We start from the raw sequence: 23,592 nt of genomic DNA on the forward strand, positions 1-23,592 counted from the left end.
ATTAAGCACCACAGAGGTGGGTCTCAGCAGCTGTCCTTTGTGACATCACATTCCCAAGAGAGGGAACCTATAGACTTCACCATGGCTACTGTGGGTGATGCAACTGACACAACTGTAGGCTGCTAGAGAGTGGAGGCTGGTGGGCAGTCTCCAGCAGAGGCAGGGAAAGTGCTCTTGCCACACTGCTCTCCCTCACCTTGTAAGGCACAGCCCAGCTGGCTGGTTTCTGGAGCCTTCCAAGGGCTACTGACCGTCCCCTCCCTTAGCAACACTTGGTAGAGTGCACTGTGGCCTGGCCCAGCAATGCCAAAGAATGCACTGGTAACACTCAGGTATGGGCCGTATAGGAGCTGCGGCGTTGTGGAACACAGGACATTCCACCTTGAGGGCTTGCAAGGTGCGTAAGATCCACCCCATGGTGATGGAAAGACATGGGGTGGAGCGGGGTGGGGGTGGGGAATGGGGTGCCTGGAGGGAGAGAGGTGATGCCAGCGGCAAACAAACATAAAGGGAACCATCTGACCTGAATGGGTGTGGCCTCCTGGGCAGAAGGTAGACTGGGATCTACTGGTGGATCTCTGGGAGATGTGCACTAGATCAGTAAGGGGTTCCAACTGCTAATGGTTGAACAATAGAAATGACCAAAAAAAAATCCTCCCACAGCCCCTGCACCCCAAATCAGGCTTCTGGAATCAAGAAAGCTTGGGGGAGAAACCGCTGATACAGGTACAAAAGGAGTTTTGTGTTAGCTCTAATTCTGCTGCTGAAAGTGAATTCCTGGGCTGAGTCATGTGCTCGGAGGCCTCTTGTTCTGCAATCCTTTCCTCCTCCCCCTTCCTGAGCCACTGTTTTGTACCTGATGGGCCGCAGGATTCAACTGAAAAACAAAGTAGACCCCACTAGCCTAAAGTTGTCTCACTTCTGCTCTAGGAAGCCAAATCAGTCACACCTTCAGCAACAAAACCCCACCTCAGTAGATCTCTGAAAAGTGGATCACATGAAGATGAGTTACCTGGAGAACTTTCTAGCTGCCATGGAAGTCTCGTGTGGATTGATTTGTGTTGATTTCCTGTGGGTGGGTTCTTGACATTTTCCAGGGAAGGGCAGTGGCTCTGTGATAGCACACACGTTTTGCGCGCAGAAGGTCCCAGGTTCAATCCCCAGCATCTCTAGGTAGGGCTGGGAAAATTCCTGCCTGAAACCTTAGAGAGCCGCTGCCAGTCAGTGGCAACAGTACTGGGCTAGATGGACCAGTGGCCTGACGCTGTATAAGGCGGCTTCCTATGTTCATTTTATAACAAATGGATGAGCATCCAGTTACACTTAAGGTTGCCAAAAGTCTGTTGTTGTTTGCCAGCAAATTCTAGCACCAAAGCCTGAATGCCCATGAGCATGTGCAGAGAGGTCATGTTCCCCTGAGCAAAAAAAGGAAAAAGGACTGTGGGTAAATTGCTCCTAAGAATGTGCAGAATGTTTTTCCTAATGGGAAACAACTGTTTGGGGAGGGGGGCTGGTAAATTTAAATGTACTATTTCCCCCCTTTTCTTTGGCCACACTATTTTTTCTGGCTTTGCATACCCTTCTTTTGGATATTCTGGACAAGCCAGTAAGATTCTGACCTCTTGCCAGCCCTACTTATATTTGCTGTGGAGAAGGGGGGAACATTTTCATGGTTAAAAAAACACAAACCTTTGAGCCTCTTTTTCCCACTATTTCTGTGCACAACTGTGAATGTCTGTAATGCAGAACGTAAAGCAGAAGAGAGTCATTTTTAAATTAAGGATAGGTACTTGCCTTATGTTGAAATCACAGAAGGGGCAACTTTGAAAATCAGTTAGGGAGCAATCCTATGGCCAATAGTCAGTGGCTAGATTGTCCCAGGAACCGACCTCCACCCCTCCTGCGCTGCCTTGTAGGCAGCGTGGAATGGCCCCAGACTCTGTGCTAGGAAGAGGCGTGTCAGGGCGGGGAAGTCAAAAATGCTGGTATGACACATCTTACGTGTCGTCTGGCTGCCACTTCCCATGCTCCGAGGTCCCGCTGCTAGATAGCCAAAATCAGCTGTCTAGCCATAAATGCAGGGCAGCTGAAGCGCGGAGGGGACCATCCCCTCCGTGCTTTTCCTGCCCTGCATTGGATAGATGGTCACCTCCAAGTTCAGAGGTGGCCGCCCATTCCGATAGGATTGTGCCCTTAATGTCCTAAGCAAAAACTATTTTCTTGCCCTTTTCTGCATCGTTTCTACCTCTATAATATCCTTTTTGAGGTATGGTGACCACAGTTTCACACAGTACTCCAAAGATTATCATGATCATACAGATATGTATAAAGACATTACAATATTGGCGGTTTTATTTTTGATTCCTTTCCTAATGATCCCCAACATGGAATTTGTCTTTTTCATAGAAGCAGCATACTGGGTCAGTGTTTTCATCATCCCACCATAACTCCAAGATTGCTTTCCTGGTCATTCATCACCAGGCCAGACTCTATTAGCAAATATGTGAAGTTAGGATTCTTTTTGCCCCAATGTGCATCACTTTAGATTTGCTTACACTGACCATTTTTGCCATTTTAATGTCTATTCCCCCAGTTTGGAGAGATCCTTGTGGAGCTCTTCACTATCTTTTGTTCTAACCTCCCTAAATAAATTGGTATTATCAGTAAATATGACTACTTCACTGCTCATTTCAACCTCCAGATAACTGATGAACAACTTAAAAAACACCAGTATCAATATAGATCCCACTATTTACTTCCCTCCATTGTGAGAACAGTCCATTTATTCCTACTCTCTGCTTTCTGTTTTTTAAGCAGTTACCAATGCATAAGAGGACTTCTCCGCTCATCCCATGACTGCTAAGTATGCTCAGGAGTGTTTGGTCAGGAACTTTTGTCAAAAGCCTTTTCAAAGTCCAAGTTTTGTTCCAAAGCTGCTTTTATTATTCCTTCACACAACTCTCTGCCTCCCTCCCTTCAACCACAGGTGATGTCACCTTCCCCAAATGGATGCTGCTTTCCAGTATTTCCCAGCCATCCTGAGCCATTAGCCACATCTGCTTAACAGAAGGTCCCCATTGATCATTTAGCAGTATGAGTTCACTATATTGATGGGATAAGTATCCAATCTACAGGTAACAAAAGGTCTTTGAACATCTCAATCCTCTATCTATCCATCCATCCCTTTCATTTCTATCTTGCATGGAATAGAATATTTCTATTCCACATGGAAAGGTACTCAAAGTGACCTCCAGTAAAACTATAGCAGATCGTAAAACAGAAAATCATGAACGCAAACCAACAACAAAATAGTAAGTTGCACCAATTTCAAAGCATTTTCTCAAATAGGTATGGGTAGTAGCTCAAATAGGTGAGGGCAAGATCAAGTAGATCTTGTGATCAATTGGGAATTCAGGGGTTTCTAAATAAAGGCAGGCACACTTCCTTGAAAGACAACATAGTCACCAGTACTGAACATCTTAGTAATGTGCTGAGGCATGTTTACTGTATCCTAGAAAGTACCCTCAGGGCTAAATTAGACATGAAGTTAATTGCATGAATGTACAATTAACATACACATTTTTTTAATGTAAAAATAAAGTAAATACCAGCATGAGCAGCAACAGGACCACTCAGAGGGAAATTTCAACTATGGAAGGACAAACAAGCAATGTTTGCAGTTGCCCAGATTCTCCAAACATCAATTTAAAGCTCGGCTTTAATTTCCCCAGATTCTCCAAACATCAATTTAAAGCTCGGCTTTAATTTCCAGCATTTGTTTGTGCTCTTTTTGTTTTGTTCAGACAGGAAAAGTGCACATTTCAAATGGGAAAAATTCACACTTCGAACAGGAAAACTGCACTAAAAAAAAAGTGCACTAAAATACACACTTCACCCCCATAAAGTGTGTACATGTGTATTTGAGCACAAGTTCAGGAATTTGTGAACATTTTCTCCTGGGGTTGTGATCAAGACATGCTCGTATGATTTACGAACAGAAACAAATTCTCATACATCCCTAATTTTAACTTCCCCTGCTGCAGTCCTGATGAAAATCACCCCAATGAAACTGCTGTTAAGCTATTTGCATCAGGGGGGAAACCTCCATTGGTTCTACCCATTTAACATCCCACCTAGTTCAGCCTTCAGATCTCTGAGAAGCCCAGTAGACTGGTATTAAAAATTTGATGTATGGTGTTAGATTATGATGGCCTTATTTACACCTTCAAATCATTACTTGCTGTTGCAGTCAAATATGCAAATTTGAGCTAGTTCACAAAGAAAAGTCCTTTGTGGATTTTGCCCATTGACATTAAGGGTGCAATCCTATGGGGATAGTAGGCCGCCTCCAAATTCGGAGGTGAATGACTGTCCAATACAGGGCAGGTGGAGTGCAGAGGGGATCTTCTCCTCCATGCTCTGGCTGCTCTGCATTTGCAGCTAGACAGTCAATTTTGGCTGTCTAACCGGGTGCCTCAGAGCACAGGGACAGGGGAAGCTGGATGAAGCACAGGAAGTGTCATACCAGCGCTTCTGCAGTCTCCTCCCTGCCCCCAGAAATGCCCCCATTTTGGCCGCTCCATGCTACTCTTCTAAGCACGGAGTTGTGGGTGACCCATGCCTCCTATAAGGTGGCTGGGGAAGGGGTGGGGAGTCGGATTTCTGGGAACTGAGCTCGGAGCACTGGCTCCGAGCTCCATTCCCAGAAACTAAAAAATCCTATGGCTGTCTAGATGCTGTCTGGCGGCCATAGCATTGCACCCTAAGGGTACTATAGTTTTCTCACCAAATCAGGGGAGGCAACCCAGGGCTCTCCAGATGTTTTGGACTACAACTCCCATAATCTCTGACCATGCTGGCTTCGGCTGATGAGAGTTGCGGCTCCGAACATCTGCAGGGCATCAGGTTGCCCTCCCTGCACTAGGTTGTCAGTTCCAAAGAAGAGTGTAAGAGGAACAGAATGATCTCACATAAATACAAGAGGTGACAGCACAGGAGGAGGAGACCACCTTCTGTTTACCTTTTGCATTTTGTAAATCACACATGTCCATTAACCCTCTCCAGGAAGCGCTAAAAACAGTTGATGAGGACTCTTCGAAACTGTTGAACCATTTGCTAAAACCTCAAGAGAGCCTGCCTCATCAACTGGACTTCAAGCTGGGGCGCTTCCTGTAGTTCTCTGAGAAGTTAAATTAAACGTCAACAATTAGATCGTGGGGTGGGGGTGGGGGGTCACAGTTGGCTGTCGATAAATGCGGAACTTATTCAACAGTGAAGTGGACACATGCCAGCATTTAAAACTTGTAACTATTCAATTATAAGAAATAAAAAATTGTCTGCCTTTCCTGAAGGAACATAGATCCAAAAGAGCAAAGAGCAAAGAACAAAGCTAGTAACTACTGTTAAAACATGCACGCACGCATGCACACACACACGCACACACCAGGCTCTACTCCTGTTCCAGCCTTCCGGACCTGATTCCATCCAGATGTTTTGGACTACCACTCCCATTAGCCCCAGCCATGCTGGCCTAGGCCTTTGACAGTAGCCCAACACAACCATTAGCAGCTGAAGATTTTCTATCACATATCTATCTCTATGCCCAGCAAAGCTTTTCCTGCTGAATTTCTGTGTGTCGAACAACTGTTAAAGGCCCAGGAGCAGAGCCAGAAACAAGACAGCAGCCCCACAAATAACAGGACAGCAGACTGCAACAAGATGACCATATTACCCAAGGGGCAGGCTCCTATCTCTTTAAGAGCTACCTCTTTAAGAGCTAAGGGGGAAAAAAAGTTCTACACATAAGTTTCTCCAGCTATAGTGCTACAACACTATGGATACATAGGAGGATACATCTGCCAAATGAAAGCAACTGCAGTATTTCATAGGGTCCCTGTCAAGGGCAGGCTTGGTTGGGCACCTGCCAAGGGCCCACACCCCAGGAGGGGCCCACTGATTTGCTCCTCCTCTTCACCGTAGCAACCTGTTTGTTCACCGGCCTTTTGCTCTGGCCCAGACAACCGTGGTGGTGAGAAAGAGGAGCAGTAGATGCCATGGCCTGCTTGCTCACTGGCTCTCTGCCTGTCAAGCAAGCAAGTGGGAGCAAGGATGAGAAAGAGGATGAGGAGCAGCAACAGCTGGTGACAATGGTGGTGAGAAGGTAGACTCACTGAGGGACTGGGCCCATTGAGGTGCCTTGCCCAAGGGCACTCAAAAATCTGGAGCAGGCACTGAGGAGGACAAAAGGCCTATTACTTTTGGAACATGGCTATGTTAACCAACACAGTCAATCTAGTGAAAGACAAAAATGTTGGACTAGAAAGAAAAAGGAGAACTAGGTCCTTACCTGTGAGTTTTCCTTTCCTTGTCACTTCACTGTGGACTCAGCTGAGGTGACACCCCCATTTTAAAGAATCCTTGAAACTGATCAAGGGACTATCCCTTTGTTGTTGTTATCACTATTTTCTCTAATACTGAACTCAGGCAGTTGAGTGCTAGCAGGATTGGAGCCAAAATGGGGCCACTGAGAAACAAGAGGAAGGAATCAGCATTCTCAGGTGATATGCAAATGCAGTAATATTTTTTTAATGACAAAAGTGGAGCAACATGCCCTCCTCCCACCCAAAACAGCCTAGTGAGAACTGAGCATGCTCAGCGGCTTTCAAGAACTATAGAACTTTTGAGTGTGTGTTGGAAAAGAACACCAGGAAAGGGGTAGCTGGGGGTAATTGGCCTGGTTGAGTCCTTTACAATTCATCGTGACTTGGAGGAGGGTCTGGCTGCTGGAACCTGAATAGGCGCATTCTTGTTACAGTGTGAGGACACACTGCAACATATTGTTGCAGGCCCCCCTTGTTCAGGGATGGAATTCATAAAATGTGTATATGCTAATTTATGTGTATAGATGCAAATTTAGAAATAATTATAAGATTGTGACCTGTGTGCCTGCCTGTTCAGTCTGCTGCCCAGAGACTGATAGACAACAGTTCCTAGAATTCTTCATCTTTAAACTGGAATTGGATAGGGCAGCTTTTCAAATAGAAGACTGTCCTCTCTGAAAGAGGTCAAAAGGCTACTCTACCATGGGCAGGCCTGGCCTATCTAGCTATTTTAAAGGATAGGCCCCAGCTACCTAGTTAGGGGCCATCTTGGGGTCTTAACCCTTTATTTATGTTAACAAAAAAATAGCAGAAATATTGAGAATATTTTCAGTAATATGCTCCATGTGTAAATGGGTATTTTTTTTACCCAACCTTCTACAGACAGGCTAGGAAAAAATGCCCATTTTAAAAGAGCTTAATTGCTTGATAATATGCTACAAAAATCCATTAAGGAAGAAAAGACAATAGCCACACACAGTCTGCTGGTTGTTAGTGCTATGAGCTGCCTGGAAGCACACCTTCTTTCAGCATGCCCTGCTCCTAGAACAAAAAAGAACATTAAAAAAGATGACAAAGCTAATTTTATGCATATTTGGTGGGAAAGCCCTTGAAGGAGCAATATTGTGCATGTTTAGACAGAAAAAAAAGTCCTACAACTCCCAGCATCCTTTCAGTCAGCAATGCTGGCTGGGGCATGCTGGGAGTTGTAGGACCCTTTTCCTGACTAAACATACATAGGTAGGATTGTGCCCTTAGTTACTTTAGAGGAAAATGTTTATGTGCCATATCAATAATTACATGTTTCTATAACCTGTGACCCTCTAACAGTCCTGCTGAGTTATATAGATGAAGAGATAAATCCCGTAGGAGATGGTTCTGAATCCATTGATTCCTGCCAGAAACTGGAGTAATGTTATTCCCACTTTGAAAAAATGGTTGTGTAAAGTAAAGTTTAGAAGGCTGAAGAGATTACTAAACTAACTCAGTGTCCATTTAAGAGATGCTAGATGAAAGATTGTCTGTTTTTTCCAATGCCTGGCACCCTTTTATAGTCTTTATGAGGGCTAGATGCAACTTGGATATTGACATATATAAAGGTTTTTCCTTGTTATAATCTGATTAAGATGTGAGTTTAGCCAAATTTTGATAAACTATTTAATTGTTTTGTTTTACATGTTTACTAAGTTATTAGCTACCTGTTTCAAATGATATTTTGTGGGAGTATTAGATAATGTAGATAAATGCTATATTGTTTATATTATGTATAATATTTCCATATAGATTTTAATAAAATATTTTTTAAAACCAAAGGGGTCAGGAAAAGCAAACAAAAACAAACAAAAGAACAATTCAATAGGGATTGAACATGCTCAGTATGTGATGTTGGATGTCAACAGCTTTTGAATTTAGTAGCATTACCTGCCTACTAACTTTCTGCAGCTGTGTTGAAAGAAGATGGGCATCAGATAATTCTTGAAAAAATCCCAGATTGGAATGATGTGCAGCTCATAGTGAATGGAGAGATTGTCTTTCAGTGTAACATCAACGACTTGGATTTTGGTAAGTACAAATGGGGTGTACTTGAACCTATCTCATACTTGGTTTCTGTGTACAGAAAGGCTTTTATTTCTAAGAAATGTAACAAATGAAGAAACAGTTCAATGTAGATTCCATTTATGTTGTAAAGGTTGTCCATCTCTCTCTGTCTTTCTCAGGAGGTGATGGTCAGTTGGACCCACTTTGCCAAGAAGCTAGAGAAGCAGTGTTAAAAGCCTATTGAATAAGAGGCCCAATCTCTTTCTTACCTTGATTCACAATATGCCAAAGATTATGTTCTTCCATTTTTCTAATCAGCCTCAGTGTGATCTGACAGCATACCTTACGTCTAATAAAGAAATACTCTTTCCCCCCATTGCGCATTCTGTCATAAATCCTGTCTTTCAAATGTTTGTCTGATCCTCTTGCATCACCACAATCAAGGCTGGAAGTATATAGATGTCTGGTTTCCATCCTCCATGATATATGTATAGACAGACTACAATATTTGAAAAAGGAAATACCACATCTGGAAGTCTGCTCCATTCATTATCTCACCCTTCTTCCAAGGAGCTCAGGGCAGGGTACATGACCATTTCCCCGCTGTGTAGTAAATTAGACTGAAAGTCTAATCTGTCTCACCTAGCGAGAGCTAAGGGCATGTTTACACGCGATTGGTTTCACTTTGTTTGCAACTTTGTTGAGATGTTTCCCCAATCGCATCTTCTCCTTTTCCTGTTTCCACAGCCCTTAAAGATCTGGCTTATCATTGCTGTAGCCTGGGCCTCTGTGCTGTTTCCACTGAGATCTAATTGAATTATTTTCTTGATGGCTGGAGTCTGGGTTGGGTTTGATTACCTCATCAGTGTTCCCATCGCCTTGGCCATGTTACCAGGACAATGGAAGGAGAAGCTAATGGAGGAGTAGCAGATTTTTAAAAAGGAATCAGCTTTGCTGTGAAGAGAGGCTTCCCCCCTCCCCGCTTTCTTCTTTCTCCTGAAAGTCCAGATGCACCTGCATTTCAGGAGGAAGCCTCATTGAACACAGTGGGAATTACTTCTGAGTAGACACACATATGCTTGTGCTGGGAAAGGGCGGGGAGAACACAAGAAGGAAACCAGTCCTCATTTTAACCCAGAGGACCTCATTGACTACAATGGGAGTTACTTCTGACGAGACAGTAATGGGCTTGTCGTGGGGAAGAGAGCAGTAAGCACAAAGACAGAAACCAGGCCCCACTGTAACCCACAGGATATCTATAAGGAAGCTGTGAAGTACTTCCTTCCTAAGGCAGTTCATCAGAGCCTCGTAATCCCTCTTGGTCGCTTAATCGCACTTAAGGAATTGGGCTTTAAAGTCTGCTATTTCAATTGAGGGGGAATCTCTAAGTTCTGATGTGGGCATTCAAAGGCAAGCCTCCTTGACCACAGTGGGAGCTACTCCTAAGGGGACACTAATGGGTTTGTTGTGGGAAAGAGACCAAAACCAACCCACATTTTAACACACACAGGATCTCTATATGGAAGCTGTGAAGGAGTTATGTCCTAAGGCAATGGACTGGCGCCTCCAGATCACACTTAATTGCATTTAAGGAATTGAGGGCTTTGATATCTGCCATGTTGATTGAAGGGCTTCTCTGTTATTTCTGTGGCCTTTGAGAGGGCAAACCTCATTCAGCACAGTGGAAGAAAACACCCCTTGACTGGGGTCATGGGCTGTGTTCTAGTGCTTATTTTCAGTGATGTTTTAAAAGTTGGTCCCTTGGCATCTTGCTCCAAAATGGCGATGAAACTTCCAGAAAACAGGGAGGGAAAGGGCTGGGTCACTGAAGTCAGAGCGACACACCCACAAAGGCTGGGCTACATGCCCCATGGGCAGAACTATGATACCGAACCCAGTGCGGTTGTGGAAACAGGTCAGTAATGGAGCCGAAGTAAGCTGGAAAAGTCAGACTATACGCAGTCTCAGAAGAAGCGGCTTTTCCGCGTTAAAGTGTGGGACTGGTGCTGAATGGCCAAGACGTCATGGAAACACAGAGACCTCACTGCGCAGCTAGGTTGGAGTAAATCGCTGGTGGAAACACAGTCCAAGTGGCGATTTGAACCAATGGGTTGCATCTGATGTTAGTCCTACTTAGTGTAGACCCACTGAAATGACTGGGACTTAAGGTAAACATTGGATACAACCCCAGGTTTCCTCAGATTAAGCTCAGTATTCTATCCACTATACTGGCTCTGTTTTGTGATGCATCCCATAATTCATGAGATACGTTTGGGAGTGCCTCAAAGAAATATTCCTTAACCAAGCCTAGATAATAGCAGCACAATACTGTTCGCTCAGATATGAACTTTAAGCTTCAAGAGATGCCCTAAAATGTATCAAGAACAGTGTTAATTAAATTGCTTTACAGCTTTTATGTCTTGACTAATTGCCTCATTAAGGCACATTTCTCATCACTGAAATGGATCTGAAGTATCCTTCATCACTGAAGAAAATGTATCACTAAGTGCCTTTCCCCACTTCCTTCAATCTTCAGAACTGTTTGCAGTGGGGAGAGGGGGGACACACTTAGGTTTTAGCCCACTGTGTAGCAATGGTGCGGCAATCAACAATTGAGTGGTACTAATGGGAGAATAACACAATAACTCCAAACTGTTTTCTCCTTTGGAGTCAGACTCTTATATAATATTCCTAATTTCACAATTGCTCTAAGTGGCAGGAGTAGGGTGGGTGGGGCAGAAATCCAAATGTTTCACACAGGGAGAGCTTGCGTTAGCATTTGACAGAGGGAGAGGTTTACAAGACTGCATTTTGACAGAGCATCCACTCACCTATTTATTAGTAGAACACTTGCTTCGCTGAGGTGTGTTCTGTGTAGAGCTGTACACAAATGGCCTCTCAAAATTCTCCAGCCTATTTGAGAGCAGAGAACCTGCAGGGACAATTTCACCAAATTTCTCCTAGGAGAGGAGAAATTCTCGAACAGTTTCTCACAGATAAGGCTCACTATTGGCTGGGGTTTTAGCATAGCTTCTTTTTTCCTAAGGCTTTTTGGTTTATTGCACTGCTTCTGTAAGTGGCAACAGCATCAAATTGAGGCTTCTACTTTTCTGAGGCAGAATTTTGTATTTTTTTTGGTTGTATTTTTGAGCTTACATAATCACTGTGAGGTGGCCGAGGGTGCTGTGTGTGTTTTTTCTATTACACATCTTTCCACTGCTCTGTAGCCTCCTAGGCTGGCTGCACTTTCTGAATTGCAACAGTCCTATGGGAGGAATTACCTCATGATGTCTTCCTCATGAGAGCTTTAATTGAAGTGCAGGAAGCCAAGGAGGCTTCAGGATGCCACAGGGATTATTGTACAACGAAAGACAGGACAATCACGCACCCTCCATGGCCATCTCGTAAGTAAAATAAGGACAAAACCCCCAAACCCAACCCATGAGAATGTATCCGAAATTTCTCCACCTTTGAATTTCTTTTCAAAAGCAATTTCTTTTCTAGCAAATTGAAAGGGAATGGTAAAAAAAGAAATGTGGGAGAAATTTTTGGCACAGCACTAGTTTTGTGTTAAAGGCAGACTTAGACTTCATAGGCATGGAACTGCCACCACATATGGTGGTCTCATGTCAAGGCCTTTCTTTTTTTGCAGATCCATAAAAATTATTTGGAAACTTTATTTGGGGCACTTATTATACATAGCTGGAAATACAGAAATTGTCTCTCCTGAATATGAAGCTAGGAAACATTTATTTAATCCTTACAATAATTGTTTTACCACAGTCACTCAGTACTTCCTAGCTACACCTCTCTTAACTCATTGTGAGCTAGGTGTTTTCCATTACTTGTTGGACTTCACCAGTTCTATATTGTAAACACATTTTAATGTGTTTTTAAAGTATGTGTTTTCTTATTTTTTACTACAGGTTGTGTTTTTTTTTACGTTTTATGAATGTTAGCACCTTGAGCGCCATATTCTTGGTGGAAAGGTGAGGTATAAATCAAGTGAATAAACAAACACTATGTTGTAGCTCTTAAATTTCCATTATTAAATTATTCACAAACTATATTATATAAACTATAATTTATAATTTATAGTATATATTGATACTGCCAAGCGGAGCTATGAAGAAATCACGTCAGACTCTGAAGCTTTGGGAAGGAAACTCAAGAACTTTGGGGCCCAGATAGTTTTCTCATCCATCCTTCCAGTAGTTAGAAGAGGGATAGAAAGGGAATGAAAAATACTCCAGGTGAATGACTGGCTACGAAGGTGGTGCCGATGAGGGAGATTTGGATTCTGGGATCATGGGCTATACTTCCTGGAAGATGGACCGTTAGCAAGGGATGGGTTGAACCTCACAAAGGATGGGAAGAATGTGTTTGGCCACAGCATTAAAAACTTTATCAGGAGGGCTTTAAATGGAATCCTACAGGGAAAGGAGACATAAAGTTGGGGGTAACAATGGACGAAGGCTCATGCACCACAACGGAGAGAACAGGTCTAATAGCGCCCAATAATAGTCTTCAAAAACATGTAGGAAGAAAGCCAGACTATGAAGCACATGGTCTTCAATTTCTATATACTAATGCCCATGGTATGGGAAACAAACAGAACGAACTTCAACTCTTAAAACAGGAGGGAAATTATGACTTCATAGGTGTAACTGAGACCTGGTGGGATGACTCTCATGACTGGAATACAGCAATTGAAGGATATAACTTGTTCAAGAAGAACAAAAAGGGAGGTGGGGTTGCACTATATGTTAAAAATACATATCTCTGCACAGAAATACAGGAGGATGAGCTTGGTAGCCCCATCGAGAGCATCTGGATCAAAATAAATGGAGCAAAGAATAAAAGGAACATGGTGGTCAGAGTCTACTACTGGCCACCCAATCGAGAAGATGAGGATGAAACTTTTGAAAAGCAAATAACCAATGTTTCAAGGAAGCATGATGTAGTAGAAATGGGGGACTTCAATTTCCCTGATATTTGTTGGGAGACAAATTCTGCAAAACATGGCCCCTCCAGGAAATTCCTGACTTGTGTGGCGGATAACTTCCTCCTACAGAAAATAGAGGAAGGATCGGCTATCTTTGACTTGATCCTAACCAACAGAGATGACTTAGTGGATAAAGAAGCAGTTACAGGAACTCTGGGGGAAAGCAACCATGTTATACTTGAGTTCTTGGTTCTAAAGGAAGCAGAAGCTGAGTGTAGCCAAATGCATACCATGGATTTTAGGAAAGCTGATTTTAATAAATTCAGAACAATAAATAAGGTCCCATGGCAAGTGACTCTAATGAGAAAAGGAGTCCAAGATGGGTGGGAGTTTTTAAAAAAGGAAATTCCCAAGGCACAATTACAAACAATTCTAACAAGAAGAAAAGGTAGAAGACAACAGAAGAAGCCAATGTGGCTTCACAAAAAGTTTAGAGATGACCTGAAAACAAAAAAGGACACATATAGGAAGTGCAAGGAAGGCCAAGCAACAAAGGAAGAGTACAGGCAGGTAGCACAGAATTGCAGGGGTGGCGTCAGGAAGGCTAAAGCTGAGAACGAGCTGAGGTTAACGAGGGTTGCTAAAAGCAACAAAAAGGCTTTCTTCACATACATGCATAGTAAAAGACAGAGGAAAGAAATGGTGGTTCAGCTATTACATAAGGATGTCAAAACGAGAACAAATGACAAAGAAAAGGCAGAGGTGCTCAATTCCTACTTTGGCTCAGTCTTCTCCCAAAAGAGGGTCTATGAGCCCCCTGGCAAAAGCGAAGTACAGGCTGAAGGGGCAGGATTACAGCTTGAGATCGACAGGCATATGGTCAAGGAACACCTAATTACTTTGAATGAGTTCAGATCTCCAGGGCCAGATGAACTGCATCCTAGAGTCATAAAGGAACTGGCAGAAGAACTCTCAGAACCGCTGTCTATTCTCTTTGAGAAATCATGGAGGACGGGGGAAGTGCCAGATGACTGGAGGAGGGCTAACATTGTCCCTATCTTCAAAAAGGGTAAAAAGGAGGAACCTGGGAACTACAGACCAGTCAGTCTGACAACAATCCCTGGGAAAATTCTGGAGCAGTTTATACAGCAATCCATCTGGAAGCACCTTGAAAACAATGCCGTGATTACTCGAAGCCAACATGGATTTGTCAAGAACAAATCCTGCCAGATTAATCTGATCTCATTTTTTGATCAAGTAACTGTCAGGGTGCCCCTGTTGCCTCCTGAATCCTCCAATAGCCAGAATCAACACTCAGGCAAAAGGGCTGCTTTCCAAGGCTTTAATTCCATTCAGTCTAATGAAGTATACAGTTGTTAATTGCCTGAGACGCAGAGGAACTACAAAGGAACAGCCATCTAGAGGTTTCTGAGGATTAGGACGTCAGTTGATCTCCGTTTGGGAAAAAATGCGGCAACTCTCTGAACTTAAGGGATGGCAGATCTCCCCCTCACCCATGGGGCCTCGGGGCGCAGCTGTTGATGTCGAGCCAATCGGGCTGAGCGCCTAAGCTCAACTCCTGCAATCTCTCACTTGTGCCTGCGCCTCGCGTGTAAAAACTCAAGTTGTCCCTCCTTTTCCATGCCTGGGTCACTGTTGCTCCCAGGGCTGTGAGTGGGGGGGGGGCTCACCCCCCAGCTGCGCCACTGAAGTCTGAGAGAGTTCCTCTCCCACGAATGGTATCTCCTCCTCAGAATCAGAGCTGCCTTGGGACTCTATGGGCTCAGATACAACCCTGACAGTAACCTCCCTTGTGGACTGTGGGAATGCTGTGGACATAATATACCTTGACTTCAGCAAAGCTTTCAACAAAGTGCCCCATGATATCCTGATGAGCAAACTAGCTCAAAGTGGGCTAGATGAAATAACGATCCGGTGGATCCACAGTTGGCTATAGAATCAAACTCAAAGAGTGCTTATCAGTGGGATCTTCTGAAACTGGGGAGAGGTAACGAGCAGGGTACTGCAGGGCTCAGTCCTGGGCCCAGTGCTCTTCAACATTTTTATTTAATGACTTGGAGGAGGAGTTGCAGGGAATGCTGATCAGATTTGCAGATGACACAAAATTGGGCGGGATAGCTAATACCTTGGAAGACAGAAACAAAATTCAAAGTGATCTTTGATAGGCTGGAGCACTGGGCAGAAAACAACAGAATGAAATTTAATAGGGATAAATGCCAAGTTCTGCATCTAGGAAAAAGAAACCATGTATAGCTCCCAAATGCTGATGTATAGCTTCCAAATCCTGGGAAGTACTAGTTCCCTTCTACTCAGCACTGGTTAGGCCTCATCTGGAGTACTGTGTCCAGTTCTGGGCACCACACTTTAAGAAGGATGCAGACAAGCAGGAGAGGGTTCAGAGGAGGGAGGCAAAGTTGAACAGGGCACTGGAAACAAAGCCCTATGAGGAGAGACTGAAAGAACTGAAAGGCATGTTTAGCCTTGAGAAGACTGAAGGGAGATATGATAGCGCTCTTCAAGTACTTGAAAGGTTGTCACAGAGGAAGGCCAGGATCTCTTCTCGATCATCCCAGTTGCAGGACACGGAATAATGGGCTCAAGTTACAGGAAGCCAGATTCCGGCTGAACATCAGGAGAACCTTCCTAACTGTTAGAGCAATACGACAATGGAACCAATTCCCTAGGGAGGTGGTGGGCTCTCCCACACTGGAGGCATTCAAAACGAGGCTGGACAGCCATCTGTCAGGGATGCTCTGCCTTGGATTCCTGCATTGAGCAGGGGGTTGGACTTGATGGCCTTGTAGGCCCCTTCCAACCCTACTATTCTATGATTCTATGATATAGATTATATGACTTTATATTATTCACAAACCTATTGATGAATGCTTGATTGAACAGCCCTTTTTAGTTAAAAACAAGAAACATCAGAAGACATTTGACTTTCCTTTTTGTTCGTTCACAGAGCCTTTTGTTCTTTTTTAGGCAGGAAAGCCACAGTGCTAAGTAATGAAATAAAAAGCAACTGAATCAGTTTCAGAAAGTGTAAGAAAAGGTTACAAAAAGACACACACTAACATAGAGCTTTTATCTGGGGAAAAACAGACTATATTAATTTTTTTAAAAAAATCTGTCTAAGCAGTTTTTACAACTATCCTCTGATGGTAGTCTAGAAAACGGTTTACCCTGTTGATCAACTAATGCTATATGGGAAAACCTCCGTATGCTAATCAACAGACTCTGTCTAATTGTGGCCTGTAAATTATATGGCAACACCAAGGAATGTAGAGATCTTTAGGATAAGACATTAGTAACCTTAAGATATTAAAATACGTAATTTTACTGAAGATGCTTTCTGCAGTTATTTCATTTTCTCTTCCACTACTACTTGACTGTAATTCATTAATTTCAGTATTGTTCTTTAGTCATTAAAGGAGCAATCCTGTGGTCCCTAGGCATTGTCTGAGGGGCCATAGGATGCTGGGGATTCTCCCCTCTGAGGTTGGAGATAACGCTCCCACCATGGAAGGGGGAGTCAGAGACTCGACCCTCCTCCCCTGTCCCCTCACAGAGGACACAGAAAGAACCACACTGGCTGCCCTCTGAGGACAGAAAATCAACCTCGGAGAGGGGGAACAGGGGGCATTTCAGTGGATGGGGAGGGGAGGAGACTGGACAGGCCAGGATACAGGCTAACCCCCTCCAAAGCGCCATTGCTAGATGGGCAGAAAAGCCCATCTAGCGAAAAACACAGGGTGGGAGTACAGGGAGGTAAAGATCACCTCCACTGATCCTCCCTCCCTGCACTCGATGATCGGAAGCCTCCGACTTCAGGCGTTTCTGATCATCAAGGGAACAATCAATAGGATTATACCCTAAGTGATTTTGCAGTGAACATAATTGTTGCTTGGATAGTACAACATCCACCCTTCAGTTTCAAGAAAGTCAGCATGCCCCACAGTTATTTCACAGCTGGAGATTCCATGGCTCTCATGCTGTATTGTGATTTATGGAAGTTTTTGCATATTCATTCTTGCGTGTTCCAGACTTCTGGAAGTACAGCTAAGTCAAGCTTTCCCAACTTGGTGTCCTCCAGATGTTTTGGACTACAACTGTCATAACCCCCTACTATTTGCTGTGCACGCTGGGGCTGATGGGAGTTGTAGTCCAAAACATCTGGAGGACACCAGGTTGGGGGAAGGCTGAGCTAAGTATTATACTTCTACTTCTCCAATTACACTGATGAGTGGGGGGGGGGAGACAGACCTATATCTGCCACGTATGTTCTCTGACTACCTCTCAAGACCAGTTTCAGAACTACTGTTCTAACAGTAAATCAAACTAAACTAACTATTGTTAAGTCGAAATCAGAGGTTCGGCATAAGGAAAATTTTCCATTTAAATAGGGAAATATTCTTTGGGTTATTGTGCCAGCAAATGAGATATAAGGACTGGATTAAGAGAACACTATGTTAAGTCTCAATTTCCAGCTCGAGATGATGGCATCATGATCGGATCTTTGCTATGTCTTTCCTGAGTTTCAGCTTTAAAAAATCCTCTTTGAGACTGTCACGTTATCTGGGCATTTGCTACTAACCTACTTTTTAAGCTTTTGTTTTTGTTTTCTACATTTATATCTGCTTGTTGTGCTTTTGGAAGCAAGAGGGCCATGGCTACACCAAAAGGGAAGAAAAGCTTAGGAACGCCACCTACACCACCATTGCCCCCCCCCCCCTGCAAAGTTTTCTAAAGTTGCAACTGAGGGAGACGAGCTGCTTGTTTTGATAAAAAAATACTTCTTCGCAGTTACCTTTTCAGTCATAGCAGCTCGAATAGTTGAAACCAATTCAGGATTCCATCAATACTCTTCAAGGGTCTGTCAATTCGATATTTGTCTTCAAAAGATGGAGTCAAAAGTCAGTGCACTTGAAGACCAGATCACTGCTCATGAAACTGCAATGGATGCCTCTCACAGTGAATTCTCTGCTTGAATTTCTCAGTTAGAAGCCCTCGCTTGAAGAGGTAATCTGCATATTCTTGGCCTTAGAGAGTTGGCGACAGACCTCCGTCTTGCTGAGTTTATGGATACTTTTCTGCGTGAGTTATTGCCGCTGCCTTCTGATCTTCCACTTGATATTGAGCGTGCTTATTGTGTTCCTGGTTCTATGTGAGGTTCTAGAGCGAGGCCGGTTATTGTTCAGTTTCTACAGACCTCTACTAAAGAATATCTATTGCGTACAGCCAGGCAGAGAGGAGAGCTTCTGTGGGGACCAGCCAATGATAAGGTTATGTTCTTCCCTGATTATACTAAAGAAATTGAGAGACGGCTAGCACGCTGGTGGCAGAAGTCTCACTCCAAAGATGATCAGAGACAGGCTAGAGCCTATCACGTGGCGGTGAAGGCAGCAAAAAAGGAATATTATGCTGCTTCTATCACGTCTGCAGAGTGCTGTCCCAGGAGGCTGTTCCAAGTAGTCCGGAGCCTGGTCAGTCCAGTGGCTCCGGAACCACTGGAGCATTCTAATGCCTCCTATGAGGCCTTGGCAAGGCACTTTGCAGATAAAATTGATCGGATCAGGAGTGCTATTCCGTGCGCTGTGGATACAGTTAGTGAGCAAGAGGTGGTCTATGGCAAACTGGTTTTGTGGGATCGGTTCCACCTTCTTCCTTCTGATGAAGTGGACAAGGTGCTTTCATCTGTAAGGCCAACCACCTGCTTACTTGATCCTTGCCCATCTTGGCTCATTATGGGCTGCAGAGAGAGACTGGGTGAGGGGATCAGGGTGGTGGTGAACGCCTCCCTTGAGGAGGGAGTGATGCCATCAGCCCTCAAGGAGGCAGTGATAAGACCACTCTTAAAGAAGCCCTCCTTGGATCCCCAAGTTCTGAACAACTTTTGCCCAGTCTCGAATCTGCCATTTTTGGGCAAGGTGATTGAGCGAGTGGTGGCGATGCAGTTGAAGGCACACTTGGAAGAAGCCGATTATCTAGATCCATTTCAGTTGAGCTTCAGGCCTAGGCATGGGACAGAAACAGCCTTGGTTGCCTTGGTGGATGATATGAGGAGGGCTCTGGATAGGGGTGAATGCTCCTTCCTTGTTCTCCTCAACCTCTCAGCGGCTTTTGATACCATTGACCATGGTATCCTCCTGGACCGCCTGGAGGGGTTGGGCATTGGAGACACCGTATTGCAGTGGTTCTGGTCCTTCCTCTCTGGCAGGTACCAGAGGGCAGCACTGGGAGAGGAGGTTTCGGACCCATGGCCACTCACTTGTGGGGTGCCACAGGGTTCCATCAGGTCCACGATACTATTTAACATCTATGTGAAGCCGCTGGGGGCTATCATCAGGAGATTTGGGGTGCGGTGTCATCAATATGCGGATGACACACAGCTCTACCTCTCGTTCAAATCTTCACCAAGGTTGGCCGTAGAATCCCTGTCCAAATGTCTGGAGACGGTGAGTGGCTGCATGGGGAGGAATAAGCTGAAGCTGAACCCTGACAAGACCAAGGTACTTTTGGTGGGAGACAAGAGGAGGCTGGGGGATGTTGACCTGGTGTTGAATGGGGTACGGCTACCCTTGAAAGACCAGGTCCACAGCCTGGGGGTCATTTTGGACTCCCAGCTATCCATGGAGGCTCAGGTGTCAGCTGTGAGCCGGACAGCGCTGTACCAACTCCATCTGATACGGCGGCTGTGCCACTACCTTCCCGACCATCTGCTCCCATCAGTACTACATGCCCTGGTCTCCTCTCGTTTAGACTACTGTAATGCGATCTACGTGGGGTTATCCTTGAAGACGGTTCAGAAGCTGTAGCTGGTACAGAACGCAGCGGCTCGCCTGATTAAAGGCAGCTGCCGGCAAGATCACATCACTCCAGTGCTGAAGGAGTTGCACTGATTACCAATTGTTCTCCGGGCCAAATTCAAGGTGTTGGTTTTGACCTTTAAAACCCTATATGGTTCCGGCCCAGCCTATCTTAAGGAGTGCCTCCAGCAACACCAGACAGGCCAGTTAACAAGATCAGCCTTGGATGGCCTTCTCTGTGTCCCATCAGCCAGGACAGCTAGGCTGGTGAGGACGAGGGAGAGGGCCTTCTCTGTGGTGGCCACAACTCTGTGGAACTCCCTCCCTAGGGAACTCCGCCATGCCCCCTCTTTAATGAGCTTCTGCTGCACATTAAAAATGTGGTTGTTCAGGCAGGCTTTTGGGGTGGGTTAGGGTATTTTTAGAAATATGTTTTTACTGTAGAATTTTATTGTTTTAAACTGTTCTATTATACACTCTGTACATCGCCCAGAGTGGCTGGGTAACCAGCCAGATGGGCGATTAATAAATTTAATTAATAAATAAAAAGAAAGAAATCGCTGACAGAAGAAGACAGTCTACCAAGGCGAGAAATCTTGCAAAGCAAATCCATTTGCAATACCATATCAAATATTCTGCTACATTTTGCATTTTTTTCGAAGGCCAGATGAAGACGTTTTTAAACTCTGACACTGCAGAATCATTTCTCATTGGCATCAAAATTTAAACCAAGGATCTGCCTTCCTCAGCTCCTTGAATCCTTGAATGTCAAGGGGCTGCGAAATGTAAATAAGCAGAAAAGAGTTTTTTCTAAGTTAAAGGAGTTTAACACTGATATGGCTTTTTTACAGGAAACCCATTTGATGGCTGTAGATGGACACACATTGTGAAAGGACTGGGTCAGTGTGGTTTATGTTACAGATACTTCAACACGGTTTAAGGGGGTTGTGATTTTAATTTATAAGCAACTTTCTATTTCAGTTCAACGGGTGATTCTTGACACTGAGGAATGTTTTTTGATCCTGGTTGGGAAGTATATGAATAAATTAATAGATATGATCTATGTATATGGGCCTAATATTGATTCTTCAGTTATGTTTCATGATTGTTTTGCTAAACTGGTTGATATCGCTTATGATTGATTGTGGGTGGGGACTTTAATGAAGTCTTAGACCCTTTATTGGATAGGAGTACACCTCCTAAGGCCCAATCTGCTGTGAGACTAGCTAGCACTCCAAGCTTACATGATGGCATATGGTTGAATTGATGTTTGGAGAATTTTACATCGTGCTGATACAGAGTATACTTTCATTTCACCAATTCACCATAATTGCTTTAGATTATTTTTTAGACTCTGTATCTTTGGTATGTCAAATGAAAGACTGCAAGACGGACACATTAGTAATGTCAGATCATGCCCCAATATGTTTGGAACTGCAATTTTCTGACACTGCTAGGGACCCTGGTCTTTGGCACCTTAACGTTTCTCTTCTTAATTATGAGAAGGTTAAAACTCAGATGTTAGCTGAACTGACAGAGTATTTTAATACTAATGAGCGTACGGCAGGTTTGTGTGCCACTGAGTGGGAGGCCAGTTAAGCTTTTATAAGGGGCCAAATTATTGCTTATTCTTCTTACCATTTTTTTTAAAGCTAAACAGATGTTTTTAAATAATGAGTTGAAATCTCCCCTACTGCAGAACTTTATCGAGAGCTGCAGAATGCAAAGCATGAGTTGAATAATATTCTTTCACAGCATGCAGAATTTGCTCTGACTTCTTTATGACAAGTATATTGGGAAAATGGTGAACGTCCTAGTAAGATCCTTGCACATTGTCTTAAAAAGCATCCACATCAAAATGACATTTCAGCTATTAAAAGATAAGAGTAACAAACTATGTTCTCCTATAGATATAAACTCACAATTTTTAACGTTTTATTCTGATCTTTACAGCACTGGTAGCAAGATACCAGAGCAAATATGGAAGCTTTTTTTCCTCATATTGATCTTCCATGCTTAGATTCTTTGCAATGACAGCTTCTTTTGGCTCCTTTGCGTTTGGAAGAAATTATGAATGCAATTATGAATATGAAGACGGGGAAATCACCCTGTCTAGATGGATTCCCAATTGAGTGCTTTAAAACATTCTCCAGCCTTTTAGCTCCAAAGTTGTACTGCCTCTATAACCATATTTTTGAGACGGGCTCCCTTTCTTCATCATTAAATGATGCTTATATTACCATGATTCCTAAGCCTGGCAAGGATCATACCTATTGTGCTAACTATCGACCTATAGCATTAATTAACGTAGATATCAAAATATTGACAGCAATTTTGGCTGACAGATTGCAAAAAGTTATTGCTGCATTGGTTAGACCAGACCAAGTGGGATTTATTAAAAATAGACAGGGGGATGATAATCTTAGATTATTTGTTGATCTAGTCACTTTAAACTCTGAAAGAACCAACCAGGTGGCCATTGTTTCCTTGGATACATAAGAGGCCTTTGACAAAATTAATTGGCATTTTATTTTTAGCATATTGACTAATTTCAGTTTTCCTATAGAATTTTTTTAATGGGTTAAAATTACGTACTCGGCTCCAAGAGTGAGAGTAATGACTAACGGTTTATTTTCAGTGTGTGTGTGTTGTTGTTTTTTACCGGGCGGGGCACCAGACAAGCTTGTCCACTTTCCCCATTGATAGTCGACTTGTGCTTGGAACCTGTGGCATGTGCCATTAGACAAAATAATAGTATTCATGGATTTGTGCATTCTGGCATAGAATTTAAAATTAGCCTTTATGCTGATGATCTTTTGCTGTTTATTTTGAAACTCCAGTCGGTTCCAGCTTTGATGAAATACTTTCAGTGATTTGTCTGGCTATTCAATTAATTGGTCAAAGTCAGAAATAATGCCAATTGGAGATAGGGTATACTCTAGCGTATTAGCTAATTGCCAGTTTTGACAGTGCCCAGAGTTTATTACTTATTTGAGAATAATTATCCATAGTGATATATTAATGATTAAGTTAAATTTAAATAAGTTGATTAATGACACTTCACGAGAAATAGATAGATGGGCATCTTTAAAGTTGAGTTTATGGGGTAAGGTTAATACACTGAAGATGAATACTATACCTCGAATTGTTTACGTTATATGTGGGATCCCCTTACTTATACCTGACAAATATTTCCAAAAACGTAATGCTTTATTTCATAAATTCTTCTGGGATTCCTTTCCACCAAGAATATATTTGAAAAGAATGCAACTTCCAGTTAAAGAAGGTGGGTTCACCTTTCTGGATCTTGCAACATATCATCGGGCTTATCCACGTTTAAGAATAGGGAAAAAAAATGTTTCTGTGGCAGACCTGGACAGATAAAATAATCTTTATCCTGGAT

General features: G+C 43.4%; 1 protein-coding gene across 1 annotated transcript; it reads left to right on the forward strand.

Annotated features, from left to right (window-relative positions):
- Positions 1-303: 303 nt before the first annotated feature.
- Positions 304-8,792, forward strand: C3H10orf53 (chromosome 3 C10orf53 homolog). Its single transcript, XM_084841875.1, has 3 exons — positions 304-397; positions 8,322-8,441; positions 8,597-8,792. The coding sequence occupies exons 1-3, from the start codon at positions 304-306 to the stop codon at positions 8,659-8,661; spliced, it is 279 nt and encodes a 92-aa protein (XP_084698001.1). The 3' UTR covers positions 8,662-8,792.
- The last annotated feature ends 14,800 nt before the right edge of the window (positions 8,793-23,592 follow it).

The sequence above is a fragment of the Heloderma suspectum genome, chromosome 3 (genome assembly GCF_057233095.1).
Source record: "Heloderma suspectum isolate Gila_16-S chromosome 3, 16-S_ref, whole genome shotgun sequence".
Lineage (NCBI taxonomy): Eukaryota > Metazoa > Chordata > Lepidosauria > Squamata > Helodermatidae > Heloderma > Heloderma suspectum.